The sequence below is a fragment of the Neurospora tetraspora genome, assembly GCF_033439725.1.
Source record: "Neurospora tetraspora strain CBS 560.94 chromosome Unknown B0H65scaffold_7, whole genome shotgun sequence".
In the NCBI taxonomy this organism is placed as follows: domain Eukaryota; kingdom Fungi; phylum Ascomycota; class Sordariomycetes; order Sordariales; family Sordariaceae; genus Neurospora; species Neurospora tetraspora.
The window spans coordinates 1-23604 of NW_026944389.1; the positions used below are offsets into that span (position 1 = coordinate 1).

Here is a 23604-nt window from a genome sequence, read left to right on the forward strand (position 1 = left end):
CACTGGTCACTCATCCCAAAACTTCCGGCATCGTCAACCCTATCGCCCGCAAGCTCGCAACACCGGTATCACCCGGGCCACCGACAACCACATACCCGGGAACCGGCCGCGGCGCCGCCCGCAACGGCCCCCGCGCTCCTAACGGCCGCAACACCACCCGCGGTGTTCCCATCCGACCGACAGCCCTCCACGCCCTGCACAGCCGCGCGTCCCTCAATGCCGCCGCCGTACATGGGCAGAATTCCCGCCATAACCTCAACCCAAGCATCCCCAATGCCCATGCCTCGACCGTTAGCAACATGACCACTGCCCTCCCCCATCGCTACTTGGTGTCTCTCGGCAGGCTCAACTTTGCCGAAGAAGATCTGGTGTTCGAGCAAGGCATAGACGAAGAGACAGTGGAGAGAGCGCATGAGTTGCTGGAGCTGGCAGTGGAGAGAGGGGAGGGAGGGAGGGTCAAGGGGGTTTTTGTGGAGGGGCAACATGAAGTTGACGGGATATGAGGTGGTTGCAATCAAGGCAGTCAGGTTTGGAGTAGGGAGAAAGAGAAGGGAAGGAAATTTTTTCTTTTTTTGTTTTTTTGGCTTTTTGATACCCATAGAATCTAGAGTTTTTTTCTGTTGTGTGATGATGTGAGACATGATCTGAAATGCGATCAGATGGGAGATCAACGCTTTCCAAGTTTTCCGTTCATTTATGTCTCTCTTGCGATCTTGATTGTCAGCAGTTTGACTTTCTCTCCACCACTTTTACGCACTATTGGAACCACCCGGACAGATTCGACAAGTCAAGTGGAAGCCGTTCACTCCTGCCTCAAATGTACCCGCCCAGGAGAATGAGACTGGATGGAACTCTCTCGGTTTTTGTGTTACACAAGACATGCTACGACCAAGGAAAGACCGATTCTGTTTATAATACTCCTCCAATTCGCGGGGTATTTGCACCTGACCTGGGCAGGAGGTCGAGGCAGGAATGAGTGTTGATATGGAAGGTACCTCGCCTTCACCGGAAGGAGGTATCTCTTGCATGCCCAGGCCCGGTCTTGACTTTCTCCGTTATCATCAACCAGGCCGCGGCTACTGTCACAATGCAGCACGATCAGATGGGAGATCAACGCTTTAGTTTTCCGTTTATTTATATCTCTCTTGCGATCTCGTTAAGTCACATCAGCGTCTCCACCAAGATATGGTCAGTAACGCAACCGCCTTATTTGCGCTGCCGTACTTACCTTGACGTTTAAGTAGATCCGTAGAAGGAACTCTCGACGTCTTCTCCTCCATTAGGACAAAGCAATGTCATTGACAGGAAGGTGCCAGTGATCGAGTTCTCTTTCTGATTCCGCCGCCGCTCTTGCCTTCGCATTCAAGTCGAAACTTCCCGGAGTATTTCAAAAGTTGTTCTTCACTCGGGCCCCATCAGTGGCAATTTCCCCAGGGTTATTGACGCACAGAAACAAACAACGCATTTGCATCTGTATAAGTAACACCATTCTCTTCCCCGTTCTCTTCAACTCTGGCCATATTCACGCTTAGCCACTTGTCAACCCCATCATCCAAGTCTGTTACGAAGCCTCTATTACTTTCGGAAGACCAACGAACAAACCGCACCCATCTATCTGCAGCACAACTATAAACATATTCGCCAATCATGGATGTCTCTGCCTCCAGCTCCACGTCCAACCATGAAGCCTTGATCCGGTCCTGGTATCTACACGATGGACAGATCAAAATCCCGTCACTTTCAGAAACAGATAATTTTATAGTCCTGAGCAACAAGGACGCCCGTTCAGAAACAGAGGTTATTACATTCCTGAGTGACAAGGACGGCCAAAAGCCGACCCCTCTGCAGCTGATCGCCTGGATCCAACAAGAACACCCCCTCATACACAATCCCGCGTGGGCTCAGGCGTACCTTCCCTTGCTCTGTCCCACCGGCATCACTCTGGAAGAGGTCCAGAAGCACTTCCAGTACTTCAACAAAAGTAACATGACGAAGAGTAAACACACCAATACCATGCACAAGTCATTTGACCTAACATCCAAGAAGATGGCCTTTCACCTCGGCTACACTCTCCAAGTCTTCTGGCTCCTAGTCCGACGCCCGTGCCCACCGGTCGCCGACCAGCCGGCGCATTTTTCCAATACGAAGCCGAACATTAGGCACCTGGCCCATTTCTTCGGCATGCTTTTGCGAGTGTTTTGGGAACAACGTGTGGTCACGGCGGCCAGCAGTGGCAGTCCCGGAACGGGGGGGCCGACTCAAGACACACCAGGGGAAGAAACGATCCAGTTCGGGTCATGGAAGAAGAGCAAAGGATCGATGGATAACTGGAGGGATTTGGAGGGGGCTTTGGCCACCTTGTGGCGTATCTTCACACATGGGGATGTGTTCAAAGGAACAGTGTTCGGCCTTTAGTTTCCGGCCGACATGGGCAGCATGAGAGATTGGGAGTTTGTTCACCTGTCGGCGGAGGAGGATGCGTGGTTTGGTATCTCTAGTGATGGACCAGGCAAGATGTCGCCGCTGGCACTGGGACTGAAGGAGGCGGAGAGGGTGCAGAGGCATTGGGAAAAGGAGAAGAAGTGGGTGGATCCCATGTACCCGGCTGAGTGGGAGGGATGGGCGGTGGTTTAGGTTTGGAAGGGGCGTGGTTACATGTAGTAGCGTCAAGTTTGGGTGTGGATCATGACATGAAGTACTAGCGTAGTAGACAGCGATAGCAAATAGTGATATAAATGGTATGATGAGCACAGAATAGAAGAGGAACGCATAGGTGTGTGGTTCATGTCATCATCATTATGTTTGTACAAGATCAAGCGCCGCCAATGTATACAAAAAAGTGTGTGGTATCGCTTTCAACTATCCAACTCCCATCCAGACCCTGCTTTTGTTTACTGCTCGTTGACGAAAAGGCCAGCCATGCCCATACCAGTGCCAATGCACATGCTCGTCAACAGAACCTTCTTGCCCGATTTCCTGCACTCGGCCAAACCAGTGACAATCTGTCTAGCACCGGTGGCACCAAGGGGATGGCCAAGAGCAATAGCACCACCGCGGGGGTTCATCTTGGTCCAGTCGAGCTCGAGCTTGTCACGGCAGTAGACAGCCATGGAAGCGAAAGCCTCGTTGATCTCGACGACATCAATATCGTTGAGGGTAAGACCGTGTTGGTTGAGAAGCTTGGGGATGGCGATGGAGGGGCCGATACCCATGATGCGAGGAGCAAGACCAGCAACAGTCGAGCCCACGTACTTGCCGAGGATGGGCTGGCCGAGCTTAACGGCGGTAGAACGCTTCATGAGCAAGATAGCAGCGGCGCCATCAGTAACCTGGGAGGCGTTACCGCCGGTGGTGGTGGGACCCCACTGGGGGAAGGCAACGCGGATCTTGCCGAGGCTCTCGGCAGTAGTGCCGGGGCGGATACCCTCGTCCTTGGTGAGAGTGACGTCCTTCCACTCGCCATTGGCGTCCTTGACGCGGGTCTTGATGGGGACGATCTCGTCGTCGAAGAGGCCGGCCTTCTGGGCGCGCTCGGCACGCTGGAACGACTCGGCGGCGTATTTGTCCATCTCCTCGCGGGTAATGCCGAAGTCACGGCTGACGTTCTCGGAGGTCCAACCCATGGGCTGCATGCAGTCGGCGGACTCTTGGGACTGGGAGGTGACGGCCTCGTCGAAGGGCTGCTCGAGGGCGTCGCCGCCAACGCTCATGGACTCGGCGCCCAGGGCGATACCGACCTCGATGGAGCCGCACGAGATGGAGTGGGCAATGTCCGCGACGGCCTTGAGGCCCGAGGAGCAGAAGCGGTTGAGCGAGTAGGCGCCGGCAGTGTTGGGGAAGCCGGCAGCGAGGGCGGCGGCACGGAGCTTGTAGGCGGCCTTGCCATCGGAGACCTGCAAACACGGCCATTAACATCTGAACCGAGTCCCTTGTGACAGTCACTAAAAAGTTCGTACATTACCCATGGCGATATCCTCGACGAGCGCGGGATCAATCTTGGAGCGCTCCCTGACCTCCTTGAGAGTGGCATAGGCGAGATACTCGAGCGAGGTGTCCTTGAAGCCGCCCTTCTTGGCCTTGGTGAGTGGGGTGCGGATGGCGAGAGTGATGACAATGTCGTCGGGGTTCTTGGCCGTGATGTTGCTCAGAGCGCTACCTGGGGTCAGGTGCTTGAGGATGGAACCGAGACGTTCAACCGCCATTGTGACTGCTGTTGTGGTTGTTTGTTTTGGTGGTGATGGTTGGGTTGGTTGGGAGACGAGGATATCCGGCGGCGGGAGTTGGGACAGGAATCGACAGCGACACGGACAGAAAGAGACGGTAAGCGAGATGTTCAGTGACCGTCGGCTGTCGTGGTTAAAAGGGATCGGCCATGGGCTGGCGGGAGTGGTGGCGGCATCTTGTTCGTCTTGAACGGCCCATGTGGAATGCGACTGGAAGAGTGGGGTTGTGTTTGCCGAGGCACAAGTGAGAGACGGGAGTGGTGGTTCCCGTCTCCCGTCATTGTCGGTTCGGTCGGGTCGGGTGTTTGGACTTGGTTTCAGCGGTGGCTGTTACTGGCTGTTAGGGAACATTGGGGTACAAAGAGATCCTCGAGTGGGTTCGTGCCGCTGGAGCATCAAAATGTCCGGGGCAAACGGTTGCGGGGAAGAGGGCGGAAAGTGGGCGTGACGGGGATTGCCCACACTGCCGCATCAGTCCTTAACAGCTGCCCCCAACTGCACTGACCTCCGGTCGACGGCACCACTGAACCGACACCTCGGTCCACTAAAAAGTCAACGGTCGTGCGGGCAAACGTGTACCCTCGGCAGTTCATCCTTTTTCCGGGTCCAACACCATCATGAACTCTTCTTCATCATGATATTAGCCCGACAATGGCGACACAAGATATCCAAAAGGAGGGAAGACGATATATGATATCTTTCACCAAGAAGTTTCTTGGGATTGCTCATATCCTCTTTACCACGACCAGCATCCCCATCCTCGTAGCGACAACTGAACGCGACAACTCCTCTGCCTGCCGCGGCTACAGGCACATGAACACCTAGTCACATCAATGAGATGTGCCAGGACAAACACGTCGAGGTTCACATCGCTCCAACGACAGAACTCTCGGCCATTACAGAACTGCAACTCTTCACCGTCCCGAGATATCACCAGGGTATATCAATCCGACTTCATCACCAAAGCGACACTGAATGGCTCACCGTGGCTGGCGGACATCATGCCTGGGGCTGACAATAGTTCATCCGATGCCATTTCTTTTCTCTTTTCTTTTTCCCTTGGCGTCATGAGGCTTCCAGTACCTGAAGATGGCGTTTCTGGCACCTCCATGGCTGCTGTGCCATCCCGACCTATTAGACATGGTTAGGTACCTTATCTTTGGCAGCACTCTCAGCTCACTGCCGTCAGCCCGTAGACGCCGTCGAATTTCCACATCGGGATAGGAATGTTTCCTTGGGCTCTGTCGACGCGCATGACTGGGCGGTTGCAAAATGGCAAATACGAGGCTCGGCCACAGTGATGAAGAAAGCTGAAACGGAAAAGCATCGACGGCCCTTTTTCTACTTGCTGACCTGCTGTTTCTGATGACATTTAGAGTTCCAGATCCCAGCTTTCACTTTACTGTTTCGACGGCCGATAGAACGAGACTGGACCTTCCCACGACATTCTTAGCTGCAGCAAGAACCAGCCTCGATACGACCTTTGTAACGGTGCAAGTATCCGTCAGCTCTCCGGCGTCGCATTCGTCGAGTCGTTATCAACAACCGCCGATGCCTTATTCCGAACAAGTTCCCAGCCTCCGAGTCTGATTACTTCAATCCCAAACCAAGAGGCCTTGGATCCGATCCCATCATCACCACAACCGCGCCCTCGACATGCTTACCCGAGCCATCGCGGTCGCTGCCGCCCTCTTGGTCACATCCGCTTCCGCCAACTCCAAGCGCGGCCTAGTCTTCACTCCCAACTCGACCTTCCCGCATGACGCCTACATTTGGACTGCCCCTCCCACCGACCTGACATGGTACTACAACTACAAACCGCTGCCTTCCCAGATCTACTCCAACCTATCCCAATCAGACTTTGAGTTCGTTCCCATGCTCTGGGGCGCTCCCTCCGATATCAACGACAAGTCCTTCTACAACACCATCAAGACCTTGATCGACGAGCGCGGTGTCAACATCACCCACATCCTAACGTTCAACGAGCCTGATGGACCGGGAGAGTATGGTGGGAGCGACATTGACCCCGAGGTGGCCGCCCAGGTGTGGGTGAACAACATTGTGCCGTTGCAGGAGGATTACAAGGCACTAAGAGTAGGGTTGCCGGCTTGCACGGGTGCTCCCGCGGGGCTGGAGTGGTCCAAAAAGTTTTTGGAGGCTTGCTCTGGTCTGATCAGTGAGGATGCAAAGACCAAGAACTGTACCTTCGACTTTGTTCCCATCCACTGGTATGGCAATTTCGAGGGGCTGGCTAGTCATATGGGAGAATACTCTGCTGCGTAGGTCCTTTCCTTTCTTCCTTCCCGTTTCTTGCTCTCCACGACCACAGGCTGACCTCGGGACTGCACAGCTTCCCAAACAAGTCCATGTGGGTCACCGAGTACAATCTCGCCAATGCCAACCTGCAAGAGACCCAAGCCTTCTACAAAACGTCGGCCGAATACTTGGATCGGCTGGACTTTGTCGAAAGATACTCCCTTTTCGGTGCTTTCCGCGCAGATGTGTCCAATGTTGGCCCTAATGCTGCCATGTTGAACCGTGACGGCGAATTGACGGATATCGGGGCTTGGTACCTCGGGAGACAGGCGACCGGAATTGACCCGAACAGTGGTAAGGGTGGTAAGGATTCGGGTGCGGTGAGGGTGCCGACTCCCGGCCTTCTGACTTTGCTACTTGTCTCCTTGCTTGGTTTGGTGAACTTTGCGTAATGACTGATCTACGAATGCAGGATAGAGAGAGCGTTGGTTCTTTTTAGAGGTATGTTTTCTTGGCTTTGTTGGTTTTTTTCTTGGAAACCCATAGATAGAGCTGCTTTTTGGCTTTAACTGGCAGCGTAGATGCCGCATTGGCTATGAATAATGTCTATATCTTTACGTTCACGTTTTCTATTCAACCAACATCACACACAATGTGGCAGGAATATCTTACGACCTCTTACTCAATCCCCAAGCCGTTATTCATCTCCATGCACACAACCGAGGATGCTCACTCATGCCCAGTCATCCCCAGGAAAGGGGTACAATCTGAATAGGGGTTCTCCCGTCAGTAACACCGATCGTACGTCTTGGCCAGCGTCCATACCAGTACACGTGTATACCACGACCTCTCGCATTGTTTAGACCAGCAATCGATCGCCACGTCGTTTCGGAAACTTTTATGCAGAAGACAAACCGTCGTTTCTCAACCCTTTCTTTTAGCTTCAGGGGCCAAGCCGCCAAGAGGGGCTCAACAATGCCCACCTGATCCTTACGAGCCCCATTGCAATCCCTGTCTTCCATGGACGGCAAGCGAACCATCCAATCGATGGCATTATGAAACAGACCGTTGTGCCCACTGGACCCGCTGGATCGTTCCGCGATAGCGGAACTATGCGGCCGCCCCATAGCTCTGCACCGGTAAGACTGGAACGGCCGGTCCAAATGCTCCATCGGCTTCTCACCCTTGAGGTATGCCAATTTGTTACACCTCTGCGGGATACAACTTGTTAGCTTGGTACGGGAAATCTACAAGAAACAGGGGGCAGACAGACGACAAGCCAGCTATTTCTTGTGCATAAATTTAGGTTCGTTGCCACCCGCATAAACCACGCTAACGAAGTTGTATCCCAGCAGAGGTGTAGAAAGTGCCACCTCTTTCTCCCACGTTGCCATGGCACCGCTCACCGTTTGTTAGAAAGTGCCGCCTCCGATCTTTCTCGGAGAAAGAGGTTTCTCCCACGTTACTACCACGTCACCGCTCACCGTGACAAACCCTTGTGCCGCTAGCACAACAGTTTCACAACAGCCCAGAACCATGACTTCCCCGTTCAACATGGCAACCGGACCAGGCACCGAGATGGGAAAACGTGTCCTGGATGTCAGAATGTCTCCGGTGGGAGGTTAAGCTTGGGGGGTATATAAAGATGGGAAAAGGATCCTGATATTCTAACTTTCGGATCTTCTACCATCTTCTCACTCACCTTTCTCGCATCCATCCTCACAAGAGACACCACCACATTCAAGATGGCTTCTACTACTGACTACAAGATCGACTTCACGGTATGTCCTCTCCCCTTTCACTACCTTTTTCTGCCCCTGGCGGCCCCTCTCGTGGGCTGCCCTTGCCGCCCTCAGTTATCACCACTGTCACGCTCCCACACATGAACCACCTACTAACACATCTCCAGACCTTCTACAACGTCATCAACAATGAGTTGAAGTCAACCCCCACCACCCGCACCGCCATCAACCCCTCCACCCTGGCCCCCCTTCCTCCCGTCCCCGTCTCCACCAAGTCCGACGTCGACGCTGCTGTTTCGGCCGCCAAGGCCGCGTTCCCCTCATGGCGTGACACCCCTGTCGACGAGCGCTCTGCCCTCATCGACACCTTCGCCGATGCCATCCGAGCCAACTTCATGGAGTTTGCCTCTCTGCTTGCGCTCGAAGGCAAGCCCCCCATGGCGGCGCAGTTCGAGGTCGACTTCGCAATCAAGCACTTGAAGGGGACGGCGCAGCTGAGGTTGGAGGAGGAGGTGGTTGAGGATACCGAGGAGAAGCTCGTCAAGGTGCGGTATACTCCCCTTGGTGTCGGTGTCGGTATCGTCCCGTTCAACTACCCCGTGTTTCTGGGTCTCGGCAAGTTGGGACCCGCGGTGTTGGCTGGAAACGCATTCATCTGGAAGCCTTCGCCGTACACGCCCAACACCGCGCTGAAGCTGGTTGAGCTGGCGGCTAAGATCTTCCCCCCTGGTGTTGTCCAGGCTTTGTCTGGCGAGGAGGACTTGGGACCCTGGCTTACTGCTCATCCCGATATTCGCAAGATCTCCTTCACCGGCAGCACGCCGACGGGCAAGAAGGTCATGGCTGCGTGCGCCAGCACGCTCAAGCGCGTGACGCTCGAGCTGGGCGGCAACGACGCGGCGATTGTTTGCGAGGATGTCGATCTGGCCCAGGTCGTGCCCAAGGTTGCTCTCGGCGCTTTCAACAACGCTGGCCAACTCTGCGTCGACATTAAGAGGATATTCGTCCACGAAAAGATCTACGACCAGTTCCTGGCCGGGATGGTCGAGGCCGTCAAGACGTTCAAGTTCGGCGGGTCCGACGACACCGAGGGCGCCTTCTTCCCTCCTGTTCAGAACGCGATGCAGTTCGAGAAGGTCAAGGAGATGTTTGCCCAGATTAAGAAGGAGGGATGGAAGCCTGCTATTGGTGGTGAGGTCGAGGCCGAGGCGGGCGAGAAGAAGGGGTACTACTTCAAGCCTACCATCATCGATAACCCGCCTGAGGAGTCCAGGATCGTGCAGGAGGAGCCGTTTGGTCCTATTCTGCCCGTCCTGAAGTGGAACGGCGATGAGGATGAGGTGGTCAGGATGGCCAACAACACCGATATGGGACTGGGTGCGTCCGTCTGGAGTAGTGATTTGGAGAGGGCGGAGAGGATCGCGAAGAGGTTGGAGGCTGGCAGTCTCTGGATCAACACCCATCAGGATCTGCACGCTAACGTACCGTTTGGTGGATTCAAGCAATCCGGCATGGGGCACGATTGGGGTATCATCGGTCTTAAGGGCTGGTGCAACACCCAGAGCTTGCTTTTGAGAAGGTCAGGGGGTATTATTTAAGGAGCGATAGGATGCATCTTGTTAGAAGAAGTGAATTTGAAGCAAAGCGTGTTGTTTTCACAACTCAAGACATGATCGAGACCCAATCGTGACAGATGTGAGGTGCCAACGGCCCGCCGAAACGCAGCTTGACATTGTTACTGCACATATCGAAGCTCTTCATGCTGGTAAGAAAGTCCAATGGTCATTTACGTCATTTACGACGTGTCAAGTTAAGATTTATCAGGGTTAGGGATTACTGTGACACTGCCCACGTAGGAAAGTGACACTGCCCGCCGAGGAAGTCTCTCTGGCTGATGTCACCTCTCTTTCACCATACCAGAGGTATTTATCATCGATTGACTTCAAGGACTGCCTAAATCCACCTGTCGATGCCGGACAACCAGACTCGAACGCATTTAGCTCCTCCATGCATGTATCCAAATCATCCAACAATCCACGAGGGTACCTCTACCCTGTTCTTCAACCCACCAAATTTCACTCTTCAGCAGGAACGCCAGTTAGTCCTAAACACAACATGGACACTCCCATCAAACGAATCGACCTATCGTACAAGTTTACATCACATCAGCCAGCTGTCTTATCCAGTTCTCCCCTCCTCACATTTCCCTAGCATTCCTGCCACCTGAGCACAATTCGCCAAGGATTGCTTACCGTCATAATGCCCTTCTTCGGGGACGTAAGCGGCGCGATGCGGACCTCCGAGTTGACATTGAGGATGGCCGTCGACGCCCCGCACCTGGACCACGATTGCACGCTCACGCCCGCCAGCATGGAGTAGTTGTCGTCGTAGGGGCTGGCCAGGTTCTTCTGGAAGACGACTTCCTGGCTGGAGTCGCCCGTGAAGGTGTAGCCGGCGCGACAGGTGCCGGTTTGTCCTTCGGTGAGGGAGGCGTAGCCGATGAAGCGGGTTTCGATGATGGACATCCTGGTGCACTGTTAGTGATCCGTTTGGGATCGGGAGCTTGGGGTAATGGGATGGAAGAGAAAGAGCGTACTGGAATGTGAAGCCCTGGGGAAACTGCAAGTTGATGCTCACGCGGCAGTTTCTCCTGGTATCAGTGGCGGTAGAACCCGGACCGACAGAGACAGCGTGTTGGTCAAATGAGACATCGAAGGTGGTGCCGGTTGCGTCGATGTTGACCCAGGCATGGCCGGCCGGGCAGCCGGACCCGATTGATGGCGCTGACGCTGATGATCTTGACGTCCGATGGGAACGGAGCGAGAGGGACGAGGACTTGACCCACGGGAATGGCGGCAGCAACGCCAAAGAAGAGAGCTAGGATGGAACGCATGTTGAAAGGAATTTGTTCAATGGTGAGTGGCGGGTGTATATGATGAAGTGACTTGGCTGTGGCAGAAGGACAATATTCAAGTGAGTTATACCCTCTCTTTATACTCCATTTACCCTGCCCCAGTCATTTAGAACACCTCCGTCGAGCTACGAATGGGTTTAGAGAAGCTGGGCAAGTCAAGCTCCTCTATGCAAGTGCACGTCTTCAAACCTGGAACATGACGGCTTCAGTGCTCCGGAGACAAATCAGGCAAAGTATCGCGAGTCGATAATGCCTTGAGGGACTTCTGGATTCTTCATGCCCTCCATGTCACGTCACAGAAGCGTTTACCTCCTAGCGAAACCCTGAGAACCTCATGAGCGGGCTCTTTTCGATGTACTCACCATCACCGAACATGTGCAACAATTGCGAGACGGACAAGTCGTGCAACTGTTCGGAGCTGAACTTGGCTTTAATCTACATCCCGTCAATGCAAGTCGGTATTGACTCCAGACTGTAGAGTGGCTATGCTTGGTGACGGACTGTCATGATCTTGTCTTCGTCATTGAGCTTGGCCAATTTGCAGTGCATCTGATAGATGAAGCTATCACCACTTCCCTCCCATCCCCTGACTTCGGTGTGTGTGGATGGCGTCTTGGTGCTTTCCAGCAGCCAGCTCAACGGGGTAACCCGATTACAATCACCTGTCGTGCTCACTGCAAGTTAGATGGCCGGCAACCTTTACGAGTCTATCTTTGGAGTTGTTGACGGCTTGAGATAAATCTCCACGCCAAGAATCTTGCCGGGTCTTCAGGTTGGGATGTTTGGGTACGGGGAATTAGAGGCCTTTATTTGATGATTGGTTACCAGCAAGCCACAATATCTGTACAATCTGGAGCAAGGCGTGACTTATCCGGATCTCTGGGCCTAGATCTAGGAGGAAGTGTGCCTAGAGGTACATCACGAGATCCTACCCCAACAGAGGCTTCCCGCAGAAACCACCGGATTTATTTGCTTGGACACTACTACATTGCATCAGGATATCTTCAACTCATGGTTCTGAATACCTCTACCGCAACAACTAAAGGTATCCGCCTGGTCCATATCCCGGATTCCCGGAACTGATATTCGAGGTGGGTGACGGCTCGCTTACGAATCATCTTCACTTTGGATAAACTGCTTGTATGACTTGGGGCCCCACCACTTCGCAAGTGCCCTACCATCTGGATGATACCAGGTTTCCACACGTGATTGAGTGTCAGAAGAACGACCTTGAATTCCATGGGGTTGACTGTGGTTGCTGCTTGGGCCAGCAACCTGTAGGGTTGAGCAACGCTCCCAATTTGAACGCAGTCCAGAGGTCAAGGTGGCTGTTTGTACGGTTGGATACCCCTTATTTAAGTGCCAGGGTGAGGGCTTCCAATAGCAGAACAAAACAAGTGGAAGGTTAGCACCGGTGAGCTCTCTCGGTGGTCAGTGAGCGAGCATCGTGTGAAACCAGACATGTCGCGGTCCACGCCACTTGCTTCAGTTATACGGACTCGGTGGTCTAGACCACCTCCCTCCCTCAGGTCTCGACGTAAATTATCTACTGTATGACGGGCACATTATCTTGGAGAATGAGGCTGATCAAGCAACACAGAGCTGTGACTAAGACACGGTAGTTCAATTGATGTAGATCTGCTAGTCGATAACATGTCGAGCTCTGAAATTCACGGGCCGACTGGGATAAATCGACTGTGTGGGGCCATACAAATTGATAGCCAAGCTCAAGCCAAGACCTCAAGCACGTGGGCAAGCTTGGCATCAACTTCGCGCGCCGGCAACCATCACCAAGTCCTCACTAAAAAGTTATCGTTTCGAACTACGACAATGGGAGACGGTATGACAAGCCTGAGTCTACTGAGCCGGAGTATTCCCGGACTCGGGCCCGGGGTGGGGCGTTGTCAGCACTTAGTTTCGGAAGGATATGTAAGGTACGGCCGCAAGGTACCTCTAACACGTGAGTTGGTTGAGCTTGCTAATTGGTTTCAAAAACTATCTGACGTCACTATCCCTGTCGGGTGAACACCTCTGCCGGCATTTAAAGTGTTAAGCGCGGTAAATGGCAAAGTGGCGATAACCTCATTTTTCGTACGAAAAATGGCTGCTTTTCTCACCTCCAACCCCCCTGAAGATTGTAAGGTGGCGGTACCACGCTAACAAGTTACACTATATGCCGGCAGAGGTGTCCGTGGTAAAGTTCGCAATGTCTGTTGCCTAATTCCTCCGACTGCTAGCTCCACCATCTCACTCAACCAATATGGCTCGTCTCCAAGACCACATGCGAGCCGTTGTCGACGGACGCACGTGTGGGATACCGATTCGAGGCAGTCAACATGAAGGATGTCGACGCGTTTAAAAGCAGTGGCATCTCCCCCGGAGAGGGAGAGTAGGAATCAAACAAACATTTCACTCTACGTCGCTTTACAACAATGAGGGTCAGCTCCCTACTCGTGGCTGCTGCCGCCGCGAGCGCCCATGCCTACACCACGAATTCGCAAATCCGCCTAGCCTACCACGGCGATAGTGGCATGATGGTCAGCTGGAACACCTTCAATCACGTCGAGAACCCTTCTGTCCACTGGGGCCTTTCGAAGGACCGTCTGAACAACATTGCGACGTCCAACGTCTCGATAACGTATCCCACTTCGACGACCTACAATAACCACGTGCTGATCAACGACCTTCGGCCCGACACGACTTACTTCTATAAGCCGTCGCCGCTCATGAAGAGCAACTCGACCGACATCTTCAACTTTACGACGAGCCGTAGGGCTGGTGACAACACCCCCTTCTCGGTCGCCGTCGTCGTCGACCTCGGTACGATGGGTAGCAAGGGCCTGACCACATCCGCGGGCGCCCCCGTGGCGAGTACCAACATTCTTCAGCCAGGAGAGCGGAACACCATCGACTCGCTGGAAAGCAGCCTCGCTGACTTCGACTTCCTCTGGCATGCGGGCGACATTGCGTACGCGGACTACTGGCTCAAGGAAGAGATCCAGCAATTTCTGCCCAACACAACGATTCAGGGAGGGGCCGCGGTGTACGAGTCCATTCTGAACGAGTTCTACGACGAAATGATGGCCATCACCGCCAGCAAGCCGTACATGGTGGGCCCCGGCAATCACGAGGCGAACTGTGACAATGCTGGCACCAAGGACAAGGCGCACAACATCACGTACGATAGCAGTATCTGCATGCCGGGCCAGACCAACTTCACCGGCTTCAAGAACCACTTCCGCATGCCTAGCGACGTCTCCGGCGGCACCGGGAACTTCTGGTACAGCTTCGACCACGGCATGGTGCACTTCATCCAGCTCGATACCGAGACCGACCTGGGCCATGGCTTCATCGGCCCCGACGAGACCGGCGGATCCGAGGGTTTTTTCAATGTGGACCCGGTCAATGCGACGATGAACGCGCAGACCACCTGGCTGGAAGCCGATCTGGCGGCCGTTGACCGCTCCAAGACTCCATGGGTTATTGTGGCCGGCCACCGGGCCTTGTACCTCAGCAACACCGATGATACCTGCTCCACGTGCAAGGACGTCTTCGAGCCGTTGTTGATAAAGTACAAGGTCGACCTGGTGCTGTCGGGCCATTCGCACATCTACGAGCGCCTGGCACCACTGGCCGAGGGCAAGGAGGATCCCAACGGCCTGGAGAATCCCACCTTCCCCTGGTACATCACCAACGGCGCAGCTGGCCACTACGACGGCCTCGACGTCCTGGAGAGCCCCCGCCAGCCTTACAGCCGCTTCGGCCTCGACACGACCAACGCCACCTACGGCTGGAGTCGCCTGACCTTCCACAACTGCACTCACCTGACTCACGATTTCGTCGCCAGCAACAACAACACCGTCCTCGACTCCGCCACTCTGTTCAAGGCCCGTCCTTGGTGCGCATCGAGCTCGAGCAACCACGGTGAGCACTGCAACCACGGTGAGGACTGCTAGTGGCATCGGGAAGACCTCAACCACACTGGCTGGTTCGGCGATTGCGTTGCTGGTCGCTGCCTTATACGTTCTGTGAAGCACCAGATGTGGCGCTCTGTAGGTGCGAGAGGAGTACATGTAGGAATCGCACGCAAGCGAGTCTAACCCTTTGCACGAGTGTCTTGGAAACGTGGATACGTGTAATATAGGTCTATAGGAGTATCTCTCACGTTTATACCCTTTTAGTTTACCTCTCGCCGTCAACTTGCGTGATGTTTGTGACCACGATTCTGTCCTCAGTCAACTCCAACAACACCTTCTGATTGGCGGGATCCATCATTTCATAACGAGCGGAAGCTGGCGCGTGCAGTGGTCTTCTCGCCACGGTAAGTATTGTCGTAGGAGACGAGCCGCCAGGTCTTTTAGCGCGACCAGCATCAAGCGGTTGACCAGGTAGCTCCGCTGTTAGCAGGCGCGGGAGGCGTTCAAGGAAACCCGAGGACGGGGACGGTGAAGACTTACAGGGAACGCTCATGGTCGTACTCATTGTCGCATTTGGTTGCTTGTATTCACAATCCAGGCAAGCCTTAAGCATCCAGCTCCACTCTAGGCGTAGCTTTATGATGTTCACCTTCGGGGAGTTCCCAATAATGGTTTCCCTCCGCAAGTTCAACAGGCGGAACATAGGCCTCCACTGCAGGTGGCTGGACGGGCAACTCCTTCGGCTCTTCCGCCTGGACAAAGCCCTCGTCTTTCTGATTTGGAGATGGAGAGGGCTTTGTTTCTCTTGTTCTCCGTCTCCTGTAGAGAAACACGGCCGCGAAGATGGCCACAACAACACATCCAGCCGCCACGCAGCCAGCAACAAGGCCTGTTTTGTTGATCTTCGATGTTGGTTTACCAATTGCGACTGGTCCATCTGTTGGGAAAGTGACGTTGGCGGACGAAAACATTCCTTTCACCACGTTCGACGACCACGGAACCGCTGGAAGATTTCTTTGATGGGCAGTTAGTTGAGTTTCTCCAGATAGACAGGCATGTTTCTGTTTTGGCCAGAGCAACTGTTGTTGGAAGCTGAAGACAACAACTTACCCAGCTCTGTACCAGTCCTGCACCACTTGAGGTGACTGATACGCTTCCGCATCTGCGTCGTAACTTCCATTCCTAACCCACCTCATGGCAGTCATGTCAAAGAGTCCAAGGCCCTGAGGCAGCGGATCCTGATCTTGCCAATATTTTGAGTTTGGGGGCCCTTTTGAAAAGTCTACTCCGCCTATGGCGAGCATTTGGCGTTTACCTACTACAACGCAGGCGCCACGAGCACGTGGTGTATCCGATCGATCGTCCGCACGAAACCACTGAAAGCCAGGTAGGCTCAAAACGTACAGGTCGTCGAGCGAGCTATCATAAGACTGAGTAGAGCCTCCGTACACGAAGCTAGATTGCTCGGGGCACGCGTTAGCGTTAAAGGTAATCTCAATGCCAATGACACGAAATGGCGAGAGAGAATGGGATGAACGTACATCTCGAATGACCCCTCCTGGCTCAGTGAACCGACCAGACAGTGACCTACACGGCCTTTCGGCGCCTCACCGGTTGTCGTCTGCCAGTACCATTGTTTGCTTGAAGGGTCGAAGAAGCTAACATTCGCAAAGCTGACTAGAGGGCCTTGGGAGGAGGCTTTTGGGTCAGCTGCAGCAGCTTTGGCAGAGCCACCGAGTACGAAAACGAGTGCATCGGGGCCAAACCCGGGAACGTGGATCGCCCTGCCGTCTTCCAGAGATTGTTTTGGTCCCAGCATTCCGATTGATGTGTGATTCTGCCATTCTTTCGTCATCATATTGTACGATACCATGCCAGACGTCTGCCAACGCCCATTGTCCCCGCCTCCCGGTATATCAGGGTCGGTGTCGCCCGCTTGGTAACCCCCGATCGAGAAACCGATTCCGGCAGAAGAGGCATATGCCGAATTCGTCGTATACCGAAGCGAAGTGAATGTATCTGGGTTGGCCGGTTCTTCCAGGGACCAGCTCCCACCCCCTTGACCGTCAGCGGTAAACTTCCAGATCCCCTTTTTGGATATGTCCTTCTCGTTCCTGTTATAGCTCGTTACTCCGCCGTATATGTAAAAACTGTTGCCGGTGCTATCGATCCATATTGCCTCTGTGTTCAGAGCAACGGGCCCTTTCCGTGGTATTGTTCTGATCTTAACGCTCGATGTGGTCCACGACTTGGAGATATCTATGAAAGCGTCGAGTTCATCACGTTCAATGCCTGGTCATCGGGCGGCAACTTCTCATCGACGACCTGAGAAACTTCGCCACCATCGATGTAAACGAAGGTTCCCAACACGATTGCTACGCCGAGTCAGCATCATAAAAAGCTGCAGATGTGTTTGAGGACAAAACAAACAACCGGCGGCTGCTCTTACCTCTATTATGAGCTCGGCGGATGAAGTTTTCAGGTGTAGGGGAGTCCAATGTTTGAGCGTGGACAGGTGAATGTAGTACTAGGATAATGAAGAGCAGAGTCAAGTAGAAGACTTGTAAGTTGCCTCTACTGAGGACCAAAGTGGCAGATAGCATGACAGCGAGGGTGTGGTCTCAACATGCACGTTGTGAAGAAGGTCGATTTACATCCAAAGCCATTATAGACATCAGAACCCGAAGACGATGGAACGGGTGCCAGATAAGTATGTGGAGAGACGAAGTTGGCGGTTACCAGCAGTGTCTGAGTGCTGTGCTTCGTATATCCATGTCTCGAACGGCCGTTGTGTTCATGGAAGGACTGATGACTGAATCAACGTGTTTCGATACACAGAGCACAGGCAAAGTAATAAGCCAAGAAGATAGTCTAGACTCACAGAGACCGTAGAAGGAGGTGACATTGACCGGGAGCCTTCCGTGTTCACCGCGGTAAGGTGTCACCACTGGCTCCAGACCTTCAGGCAACCAAGTGGCAGGTCCTCTGGGACCTGGGTGTTTGCTTACATATACCTTCTAATGACCGGAAACCAAAACTACCTCTAAACCAACACTATCTCATTAGCAAGCATCAGGACAATAAAGAGAACACAGGGACGCTCATTTATAACAAAAAGGGTGGCATCTAGAGCACATACCTCAGGTCGATACAGAGTTGGGATTAGTATTAGTCTAGTCTAGTATTAGTACTAGACCCATACTAATACTAATTAGTACTCTAGTATTTAGTACGTACTAGAGTATTTTAGTATTTTTTTAAAAATAGTTTTAGTATGTAAAATATACTAGAAAACGAGGTGGTTTTAATACTGTTAACGGTTTTTAAAAATATTTAATACTCGTAAAGTTATTAATAAAAATTACACTATTGAAAATACTAATTCGTACTAGAATTAGTACGAATTAGTACGACTCTAGTATTTTGAGTACTAATTAGTATACTAAAAATACTAATATAAGTATAGTAAAAACGAAGAAAAAAATCTCTCAGTAATCTATCTATATTATATATATATATAATAGTAAGAATAATTATAATAAATAAATATTATAACTATTCTTACTATTATTTATATATATAATATTTACACTCCTTCAAAGCAAGCCTTATAAGACTGGCCTTCCTTCTTCAAATTCTCCTGCTGGCGCCAATGATATTGCAAGGCATGCTTATTTAAAGACCGCTTATTGCAACGAGTATTATCACAAACCCAGAATATCTGGTTATCCTAATAAAACGTTAGTAAATAATAAATATATATATATATGTAATAATGAAATAAATAATTACTTACAATTAGCTTCCTATTCCTTCACGCTCGAGCCCTCTTTCTATAAGCATCGGGATTTTCTAATAATTTAATTAGTATATAAATAAATAAACAAATGCATAAATAAATAAAGAAATAAATAAACAAATAAACAAATAAATACATAATAAATAAATAAATAAATAAATAAATAAATAAATAAATAAATAAATAAATAAATAAATAAATAAATAAATAAATAAATAAATAAATAAATAAATAAATAAATAAATAAATAAATAAATAAATAAATAAATAAATAAATAAATAAATAAATAAATAAATAAATAAATAAATAAATAAATAAATAAATAAATAAATAAATAAATAAATAAATAAATAAATAAATAAAAAAGATGATAACTTACTTCGAAAGCGCTTTTATCCCTAGCTTCCATATTCGTTTCCAAACCTTCACCTACTTCGATTATTCTTTTATAATCGTCAACCTTCTTCCTTAGTCTTCGAATTTCCTCCCTTAAACCATCGTGGATTTCTTGCTTTTCTTTTCGTAGCCTGTTAATTTCTGCCCACTCAAATTTATTGAGGTATTCTTCCTTTTCTTTATCTTCTTTTATTCTTCTTTCGATTTCCTCCTGGATTTTTAAAGTATTATTCCAAGCCGTAATCGAATTAGCAAATCCAATTTTTAAGGTTTGAATTTCCTTATATATATTGGAAAGAATAGGCCTTAGGTCTTCGGTTTATAATTCTTCTAATTCGCCGTGTTCATCGGTATTAATATCGCCTTCTAATTGGTCAAATTCTTCCGAATATTCGTCTACATCGCTTGAAGGGTGGATTTTCAGGATTGAAGTTAAAGGGTGGAAATCATTCTAAAAGAAAAATTAATATAAATAATTCAAAAGGTTAAAATATATATAAGAAAGGTAAATACGTACGGTAGAATAAGAATAGCAAATATAAGGAACGGCTGTTCTTCAACCGAAATATTTATCGTTACGAAGGTTATACTATCAATAATATTAATACATACTCTATAAAGATTTTTTTATTAAATAAAATAGAAAACTTACTTCCCACATTATATCTCTTTCTAAAGCCCAGGCTTCGCCAAAAATTTCAGTAATTTTCCAGTAGCTAGGGCTTTGTTCAAAGGTAGAAATGGCATCCTTTAGTTGTCTAAAACGGCTTTGAATAGAAGTATAGCCGTAGTGGTTAGCGGAAGGAAAAGCCGAAGTAGTAGTAGCCATTGTTGAAAATTTACTAAAAGGATTTTAATAAATTTTAACGTTATAAGAGTTGTACTGTTGTAATAATTCTTGTAAGAGTATAAATGTTCGAATTCGCTGTGTGTAGAAGAAAGAAAACTAGAATTCGAAGTAGGGGATAAGGAATATAAATAATAATTGTTGTACTATAAACTTTCTATTAAAAGTAATTAAAGGTTTAATTAATTAATTAATTAATTTAATTCGAATTAATTAATTCAATAATAATTAATTATCTCCACTCGAATTAATAAGTTAATTCAATTCGAGTTAATTAGTTTAATAATAATTAATTATTTCAATTCTAATTCATTAATTCAATAATAATTAATTAATTAAATAAGAATTAATTATTTCAACTCGAATTAATTAATTCAATTCGAATTAGTTATCGTAACTCGAGTTAATTATTTTAAATCAAATTAATTAATTCAACAATAAGTAATTACTTTAATTCGAATTAATTAATTCAATAATAATTAATTATCACCACTCGGATTAATAAGTTAATTGGATTCGACTTAATTAGTTTAATAATAATTAATTATTTCAATTCGAATTAATTAATTACTTTCATTCGAATTAATTAATTTAACTCGAATTAATTAATTTAATAATAAGTAATTACTTCAACTCGAATTAATAAATTAATTCAATAATAATCAATTATTTTGATAATAATTAATTAATTCAACAATTTATTAATTAATTCAATTCGAATTAATTAATTTAACTCGAATTAATTAATTTAATAATAAGTAATTACTTCAACTCGGATTAATAAATTAATTCAATAATAATTAATTATTTCGATAATAATGAATTAATTTAACAATTATAATTAATAAATTAAATTCCAAGAATTATTATAATTCTTTAAAGTATAAAAGACCCCCAACCTCCTATCTCTTAATTTTATAATCTCTTCCAAAAACAACAACTACAATAACTAAGACTTTTATATTACGATACTAATATTCCAATTTTATATTTATTCTTTAAAAACTTTATTATTTAAAATCCTTATGAAAAATCTATTGTATTTATATTTCTTATTTTATTTAGTTATTTATTCCTGTTTTTTAAATAAAATATTTATTGAAATATTTATAATGCCTTTCGATTCCGACGATAACGAAGCTATTACCCCTACCCAATACAAAACCCCTAAAGAATTAATAAATTAAATATCAATACTAATATAAAAGGGAAAGGGAAAGCAATCCAGGATACTTCCCCAATTCCTGCTTCTAGTAGTTTTCAAATGGGATTATAGTAATAATATTGAAAATGAACCGGATTTTACCTTCGAATCAAAGGCCTATATTATACAAGCAGGCCAATTTATAGTTAAATTATTACCAATCGATATATTTAAACCTCGAAAATTTAAACTATCTTGTAAATAGTAAGTTATATATTATAAATCTATATAAAATTAAATATAATAAATTATATATACTAATATTAGTTTTTTTATAGTTGTACTTATAGTAAAATCGAAAATGTTAAAGGTTTTCAAGCGTCGAATTTTGTTAAACACTTGAAAGTAAACCATAAAAATAAACCGACAAATGAGAAAATGGAAAACTAACTAAAAAGTAGTAAGTTAATACAATTTTCTATTCTATAATATAACAGTAAATATATATATATATATATATATAAATATAAATATATATATATATTTACTATTAGAAACTACAATTTATTATATTATAATTATAAATATTAATAAAATATAGAAATATCTACTCCCTTTGAATAAATGAAAGGCGTTTCTATTAAAAGACTTCGAAATATTACCGTTTCGGATTTTAATGAAGATACGGCTTATGCGGAAATTTTATAGTTTTTTATTGATAATAATATTGCTTTTAACGTTATTGAATGGGATTCGTTTAAAGAACTTTTAAATTATTATAATAGGTATTATTATATTCTTTTGAAAATATTTAAATTTTATATATACTAATTAAATTAATATAGAAATACTATGGCTTTAAATCGAAAGAAGATTCGTAATAAAGTTTCTACCCTTTATAATAGTGATTTTAAGGCTTTTAATTTAGAATTAATCAAACACATTAATTCTGGTGGAAAAGCTTCTATTATTTTAGATTCTTGGAAATTACGAAGCGGCGATTCTTATTTTGGTGTTAAAATCTGTTATATTAACGGGAATTTCGAATATAAATATAAATTAATCGGTAAGTTATATTATTAATATAATTATTAGTATAATATTAATATAAAATTGATATAGGATTCGAACCTTTACCTACTAAATATTCCATTACCGGTTTCTATTATCTTAAAGCGTTTGTAGATATAATTGAGGAATATAAACCTTTGAAAGGAAATTCTATTATTATAAGGTACGTTATAATATTATAAATTATAATATAATCTATATATTATAATTTTCTGAATATTATTTTATAATATTATTTAATATAACTATTTAATTTACTAATATATATATTGTAGCTTTACTCGTGATAACGCTAGTTCGAATACGAGATTTCTTTAAGAATATTTTAAAAGGCACTATATTGAATTTACTAAAAATAATTCATTCGATATTCAATGTGCTTCCCATATTATTAATTTAGTAGTTCGAGATATACTAGATTTATTTATTAGTCGAAGGGATATTATTCTAGAAGAAAGAGGAAGCCAAAGTCCTAGATCTTCAATTTATATATCAATGAGACGAGGAAGAAAATATTAACGAATATTTCAATATTGAAAATAATGAAGAGGATCCTTATTTACCAGGAGAAGAAAGTAGTTTAAAAGGTAAGGTTTCTATATATTTATACTATATATTTATATATATATTATATACATCTATATTACATAAATATATATTATGCTTTTTTTAAAGAACCTTTTAGTTCATACCATTTAAATTATTATTATATAATAATATTCTTATAGATTTTGTTAATAAAATTCGAATTCTATCGAATTATATTAGGAATACTCAACATAGTAAAGACGTCTGGGTATACGGAATTAAATATGCAAAGCGGAAAGGTAGTATAAATCCTTAATGGAAAGGATATACTATTCCTATAGGTAAGTAATTATTAAATATTAATTTAAATGTTTAAATAAATGTATATTAATTAATTATATAATATAGACAATGCTACGAGGTGGAATTCTACTTATAGAATGCTAGACCGCTTTTTATATTGTAAAGATGCAGTTCTTTATGTATATAAAAATACAAATAACGATATTGTTTCAGCTAATTAAATTTCCGAAAAGGATTTTAAATATTTGAATATTTTAAAGAATATTTTTGAAATTTCGTAGAACCATCTGTTGAATTACAAGGCCAGGTTTATACAACTATTAATTCAGCATTCTTATATATTTACGATATATTTGCAACCCTTAAGAAGATTATTAACGAAATTGAAAGAAACTAACAAGAAGAAGGAGAGGTAAGTAATATTTATAATAGTTATATTTCTTATATATATATACCTATATAT

General features: G+C 46.5%; 8 protein-coding genes across 8 annotated transcripts; 5 read left to right on the forward strand and 3 right to left on the reverse strand.

The window, feature by feature from the left end:
- Positions 1-53: 53 nt before the first annotated feature.
- B0H65DRAFT_551464 (uncharacterized protein) lies at positions 54-503 on the forward strand (the record flags this gene model as incomplete). Its single annotated transcript, XM_062829812.1, has 1 exon — positions 54-503. A coding segment is annotated over one exon (450 nt), but the record flags the coding sequence as incomplete, so codon positions are not given.
- Positions 504-1647: 1144 nt separating this feature from the next.
- B0H65DRAFT_433244 (uncharacterized protein) lies at positions 1648-2634 on the forward strand (the record flags this gene model as incomplete). Its single annotated transcript, XM_062825056.1, has 2 exons — positions 1648-2195; positions 2436-2634. 2 exons carry the CDS (start codon positions 1648-1650, stop codon positions 2632-2634), a joined length of 747 nt encoding a protein of 248 aa, XP_062678051.1.
- A 257-nt stretch (positions 2635-2891) lies between these two features.
- B0H65DRAFT_433180 (3-ketoacyl-CoA thiolase) lies at positions 2892-4202 on the reverse strand (the record flags this gene model as incomplete). The annotated part of the gene is made up of 2 exons (XM_062825047.1): positions 2892-3893; positions 3957-4202. 2 exons carry the CDS (start codon positions 4200-4202, stop codon positions 2892-2894), a joined length of 1248 nt encoding a protein of 415 aa, XP_062678052.1.
- A 1535-nt stretch (positions 4203-5737) lies between these two features.
- Positions 5738-7077, forward strand: B0H65DRAFT_280801 (glycosyl hydrolase catalytic core-domain-containing protein). The gene is made up of 2 exons (XM_062822873.1): positions 5738-6502; positions 6574-7077. The coding sequence occupies exons 1-2, from the start codon at positions 5880-5882 to the stop codon at positions 6929-6931; spliced, it is 981 nt and encodes a 326-aa protein (XP_062678053.1). The 5' UTR covers positions 5738-5879; the 3' UTR covers positions 6932-7077.
- A 1147-nt stretch (positions 7078-8224) lies between these two features.
- B0H65DRAFT_433642 (aldehyde dehydrogenase domain-containing protein) lies at positions 8225-9819 on the forward strand (the record flags this gene model as incomplete). Its single annotated transcript, XM_062825081.1, has 2 exons — positions 8225-8260; positions 8389-9819. The coding sequence occupies 2 exons, from the start codon at positions 8225-8227 to the stop codon at positions 9817-9819; spliced, it is 1467 nt and encodes a 488-aa protein (XP_062678054.1).
- A 322-nt stretch (positions 9820-10141) lies between these two features.
- On the reverse strand, positions 10142-11114 carry B0H65DRAFT_560127 (uncharacterized protein; the record flags this gene model as incomplete). Its single annotated transcript, XM_062830138.1, is given in 3 exon segments — positions 10142-10747; positions 10818-11018; positions 11038-11114. The coding sequence occupies 3 exon segments, from the start codon at positions 11112-11114 to the stop codon at positions 10429-10431; spliced, it is 597 nt and encodes a 198-aa protein (XP_062678055.1). The 3' UTR covers positions 10142-10428.
- A 2183-nt stretch (positions 11115-13297) lies between these two features.
- Positions 13298-15512, forward strand: B0H65DRAFT_474479 (Metallo-dependent phosphatase-like protein). Its single transcript, XM_062827245.1, has one exon. The coding sequence runs from the start codon at positions 13568-13570 to the stop codon at positions 15089-15091; it is 1524 nt and encodes a 507-aa protein (XP_062678056.1). The 5' UTR covers positions 13298-13567; the 3' UTR covers positions 15092-15512.
- Positions 15513-17990, reverse strand: B0H65DRAFT_560129 (uncharacterized protein). Its single transcript, XM_062830139.1, has 4 exons — positions 17502-17990; positions 16594-17311; positions 16163-16507; positions 15513-16066 (listed from the first exon to the last, which is right to left on the reverse strand). The coding sequence occupies exons 1-4, from the start codon at positions 17653-17655 to the stop codon at positions 15658-15660; spliced, it is 1626 nt and encodes a 541-aa protein (XP_062678057.1). The 5' UTR covers positions 17656-17990; the 3' UTR covers positions 15513-15657.
- Between the last annotated feature and the right edge of the window lie 5614 nt (positions 17991-23604).

Excerpts from the sequence above, each read along its gene's own strand:
- B0H65DRAFT_280801 (XM_062822873.1), top strand. The coding sequence starts at position 5,880 with ATGCTTACCCGAGCCATCGCGGTCGCTGCCGCCCTCTTGGTCACATCC. Across the intron at positions 6,503-6,573 it reads ATGGGAGAATACTCTGCTGC|CTTCCCAAACAAGTCCATGT; the intron begins GTAGGTCCTTTC and ends GGGACTGCACAG.
- B0H65DRAFT_474479 (XM_062827245.1), top strand. The coding sequence starts at position 13,568 with ATGAGGGTCAGCTCCCTACTCGTGGCTGCTGCCGCCGCGAGCGCCCAT.
- B0H65DRAFT_560129 (XM_062830139.1), bottom strand. The coding sequence starts at position 17,655 with ATGCTATCTGCCACTTTGGTCCTCAGTAGAGGCAACTTACAAGTCTTC. Across the intron at positions 17,312-17,501 it reads CCGCCGAGCTCATAATAGAG|ATATCTCCAAGTCGTGGACC; the intron begins GTAAGAGCAGCC and ends ACGCTTTCATAG. Across the intron at positions 16,067-16,162 it reads CAGGACTGGTACAGAGCTGG|AAATCTTCCAGCGGTTCCGT; the intron begins GTAAGTTGTTGT and ends TGCCCATCAAAG.